The sequence below is a fragment of the Diachasma alloeum genome, unplaced genomic scaffold, assembly GCF_001412515.2.
Source record: "Diachasma alloeum isolate Michigan unplaced genomic scaffold, Dall2.0 Dall_scaffold_00198, whole genome shotgun sequence".
Lineage (NCBI taxonomy): Eukaryota > Metazoa > Arthropoda > Insecta > Hymenoptera > Braconidae > Diachasma > Diachasma alloeum.
Genome location: NW_021680363.1, coordinates 2,347,162 through 2,351,567, shown reverse-complemented (window position 1 = coordinate 2,351,567; position 4,406 = coordinate 2,347,162). Strand labels below are relative to the sequence as shown.

General features: G+C 36.9%; 1 protein-coding gene across 7 annotated transcripts in view; it reads left to right on the top strand.

Moving 5' to 3' along the window:
- LOC107035442 (CUGBP Elav-like family member 4) overlaps nt 1–4,406 on the top strand; it is a 338,453-nt gene that overhangs the window by 325,635 nt on the left and 8,412 nt on the right. For 6 of the 7 annotated variants that reach the window (XM_015252830.1, XM_015252829.1, XM_015252831.1 and 3 more), the window contains 2 exons: nt 1,469–1,624; nt 2,605–2,703. In XM_015252830.1, the coding sequence (XP_015108316.1) occupies nt 1,469–1,624; nt 2,605–2,703 (255 nt within the window). The remainder of the gene's footprint in view (nt 1–1,468; nt 1,625–2,604; nt 2,704–4,406) is intronic. The other variant, XM_015252828.1, reaches the window with a different exon arrangement.

Here is a 4,406-nt window from a genome sequence, read left to right as displayed (position 1 = left end):
CGGAGAAGTCGTGGGATTCAGATGCCGTAAACGGGCGGGAAAAACGCCCAATGAAAATTCTAAGTTGAGGGAAAAAAAATAGAATGCATTGTTGAAGGCCCCCCACAAAAGTTTATAGAACGTTTATCCGCGTGAGGTTGCGAAAGGCTGAGAGGGCGGGGGGAGGGGGGTTGGTGGTGGGAGAATAGGTATACGAAGGTGCTCTCACTCCTTGCGGCCACAACGTTAGGAATACCCCGAGCGGAATGTAATACGGTTTGATAGGGAAATAATATTTTATTTCCCTTTGAGATTACTGCCGAGGGGTTTTATCCTACCGCGAAACGACCTTTTTCCGCTCAACGCTGCCGTTTTTTCTTCTCTTTTTTCTGCTGTACTGGGGATAGTATAACATTTGGAGATACTGTATACGGATACGCACGTATATGGTTCCGTGGTTTTGCTTTTCCCTGGGTTCTTAAAGTTTTTTTTTACGATCCGTCATTATTGTTCATACTAAATACGAATCGAATATTGCAGTTGCGATCGTTACGGCTTTCTTACGTATTCGGAGAGGGATATGCGGAGGTTGTGGTTTTATTTTATAGTGCGTTCGTGAGTCTTTGAGGTTTCTGGTAGCTCAGGTTGGAAGAAAATGTTTATGTACTTTGAACGAATACATTTTTATATACACGTTTATATACTTTGAAGTGAATACGATGGAGGAAATACTGAATTCCCTTGGGATCATGAAAAGAATTTTCATTACATTTTGAGATTTTTTTCAAATTTCGTGTCTTGGTGGCGTGATTCGAAATAGCATTCGCTGCAAAAGCGAAAGTTTCTGGGTTTGAATCCCCGGCAGGAAAAAGAGAATTATTTGAGGTATTTTTTCCGGAAAAAATTCTAAATGAGTCAATTTATTGCTTTCTGACAAATTATTGAGATTTTCTATTCTCATGTGTTGTCGATGAAGGCAACAATAACTGTTTGAATCAAATACGAAATTATTTGCTAATGATTTCACGAAATTTTTATTTTGTAGAATTGAGTATTGCAGAAACCACGTACTATAAAATTTTATAATTAATTCAGAGTATTCGAGATTTATCAATCTACAAGGGATTCGTTTTTTAAGAACATCGTAAGAACCGTTTTCCGAGGCATAATCTCCCTTTGGTCTATGCCTCACGTGTTAGAAGCCCGCATTTAATTATTTAGTATCTCCTAAGCTGTGTTGTACAACCGGTTAGAATTTTTTTCTATAGCTGGGGAATATCATAAACATTATCTATGAAAAACGTGGGGACAATCGTAGAAAAACCTGTCTTCCAGGGATATACCTTAATTGCGCAATATCTTCACTCAATGCATTTAGAATAAATATAAGAGAAAATGCTGTGTAGAAAGTTGATTTCAAGTGAAAAAAATTCTAACATAGCCTAGGGTTTATTGATAAAATAACATAACTGATCAGTTTTGGTGGTAGGTACTGGTACAGGACAACCAGTCAACGGTACAATACCATCGTTACCATCGCCGACAATGCCAAACTTCAATATGGCGGCACAAACACCAAATGGACAGCCGGCCGGCTCAGATCCTGGTGTTTATACGAACGGAATACCGCAGACCTATCCGGGACGTGAGTATCAACGCGGGCGCATAGCGCCGCCCCTGCGCGCCACTGGGCCAATCCAGATGACTTTATTATTGCGAAATATATATAGGTTTATATGCAACTGACGGAGAAAAGTTACGAGGTCACGCCCGCTCGCGCCTGTGCACTTGCATTTAATTTCACCTGTGTTTTTTTGATTCTGGAAATGGAGTGATGGGAGTGAAAATTTTTTCTCCACACGAGATGTTGGGGTTTTTGGATCAAATTTTTTTTTCAGGTTTGAACGAAGTATTGTTGTCAATTCAAAAATTTTAGTTTTCCAGAAATTTAATTTTCTGAGAAATTTAATTTTCTTTGAATTGAGAATATTTTTTCCATTTGTCTGAATTCATAATTAATTATTTGGAACTGAAGAATGGTCAAGAATGATTAAAATATGTCAAAAATAAGGCAACAATAAAATTTTGCGGTTTCTTGGATCCAGGATTTCGCTATTTAATAATTCATAAAATATAGTATTTCAGATTTGAGAAAAATATCCTCAATTTAAACATTTCATCTTTTTGCAAAAAGTTTATTTTTTGGCTTTAGAATCATAATTTCTACCTCTTTAAATTAAGCTTTTTTCGCGACGGCCTGAATTGCAATTAATAATTTGTAATTGAAGAATAATCAAGAATTATTGGAATATTTCAAGAATAATGCAATATTAAAAAATTTTCAATTCATATGAAATTGAATTCTAAACATTCCAAACAAAAAATTCAAACATTGAATTCTGCTATATTTGAAATTTCCAAAACCCTCGATTCAATCTTCAAAAATTCATTCGATCAAATAGAATGTCCTTCATCAAAAAATATTATTTTTCCCTCAATAACTTCAAACTCGAAGAAGGTAATAATCTCCTATAAAAAAATGTCTTCTGGATTGGCAAAGTTTTGCGCAATGGGGCACTCTAACCTACCCCCCACCCGATAAGAGCTGAACTTACTGAAGTGTAGATGCCCTCCATCTGTCCATTCCAGCTCAAGGTCTGCCCAACGGGGAGGCCACCCTCCAGCACGCCTACAGTGCTGGAATTCCGGCATATCCCGGTGTCGGTAAGTCTAATTACTGATAATTTTCTTTTCGACTCTACACCACACGAATAAAAATCTCAAGCAGATATTGCGCCTGACGAGCGTAGCGATAAAAATATAAGACAATTATGAAAAAAAAAATGGTTCTGTCGTTTTTCTCTATTTTGGATTACGAAGGTTGAAACAACAAGCGAAGAAAATTATTCGTTTTATCGGTCATTTAACCACACTTCATACAGGTGGGAACAGTAGGATGAGGGAAAGAGAGAAAGAGACAGGGAGAGGAAAAAAAATTGAATTTAGTAAGCGCTCGTGCGATAACCCCGGATTTTTTTCCTCCCTTTTATTTCGTTTCAATTCTTTTTTCCCTTGTGCACAATTTTTATTATTTTTTTTTTACTTTTATTATTTCATCCGCATGAAACTGGAAGGCATGAACGCGTCACGTATATACCTATGTGTATAGATAAACATGTATATAAATATATTTCAATACGTGTACGTACAACTACTCTACATATATTCGGTGTAATGTTTCAAGCTCAATGCTCGTTCCATATTTACACGGATTATTTGCGTTATTCTATTTGAACGTTTTTATTCGTATGTCGATGGTTTACATTTTTAGAGACAGAGGGGTGTAGGTGGTATGTGTGAGCGTTGTTTCAGAGCCCTTTTTATTCCACGGACACGAGTCCTGTTTCCCTATCTATTCAAAATATCGCAATTTATTGAAAAAAAAATACTCTTCTGTTTAGTGTATGAAAAAAAAATCATACAAACGAAGATGAAACGAATGTGAAATAAATTGACAGAATTTCCCGTGAAATTATGTGAAAAAATATAGTTGATTGGAGAATCCGAAGATTAAAGGCAGAAAAATATTCCCCATTTCGAGCGTGATATTATTTTCGATTGCACACAACTTCAAATATTTACCCAACAGGAATTAATAAAGACATTACAGCGGTTGAAATATACATTCCATTCACTTCAAATAATCCTCCGCATTTCAACCGAGAAAAAAACGCGGGGAAAAATTCATGAAATTGTAGCGAGCCTAAAATTTTGATCAAAGCCCCTTTGGCAGAATTTTTTTACTTCCCATTCAACATTATATGACGATCCTACAATGCTATCCAGTGTCATATATGCGATTCGAGTGGAGGAAAAAAAATATGAGGGAAGAGGGAGAGTTGAATTGCCAAATGGCGATATCGACGCCCGGGAATTCTGTTTGCATGCATCGTGTAGACGATTTCAGAATAAAAGAGGGATGTTTGTATGTATTGCGGCACATTGGAGTCATGATAAATTGAGCTTCAAAGCCAACAGCCAAAATGATAACATTGAGTCATGGAATATATCCTTATGAAAACCAATCGTCTATTGAATTAATTTAAGGCCGTGACTATTCGCACTATTGCGTGAATCACTCCCGTACACTCCATACACTCCACGCATGCGTGAAGTTTGTGTGTTTCACGCAGCCGAATTTTCATACTGCTGTGTATTTCACGCAGCTGAAGTTTCATACTACTGTGTTTCACGCAGTTGAAGTTTCATACTACTGCGTGTTTCACGCAGTTGTATTTTTATACACATGTGTGTTCCACGCAGTTGAAGTTTCATACTACTGCGTGTTTCACGCAGTTGTATTTTTATACACATGTGTGTTTCACGCAGTTGCATTTTGATACGCCTGTGTGTTTCACGCAGTTGTA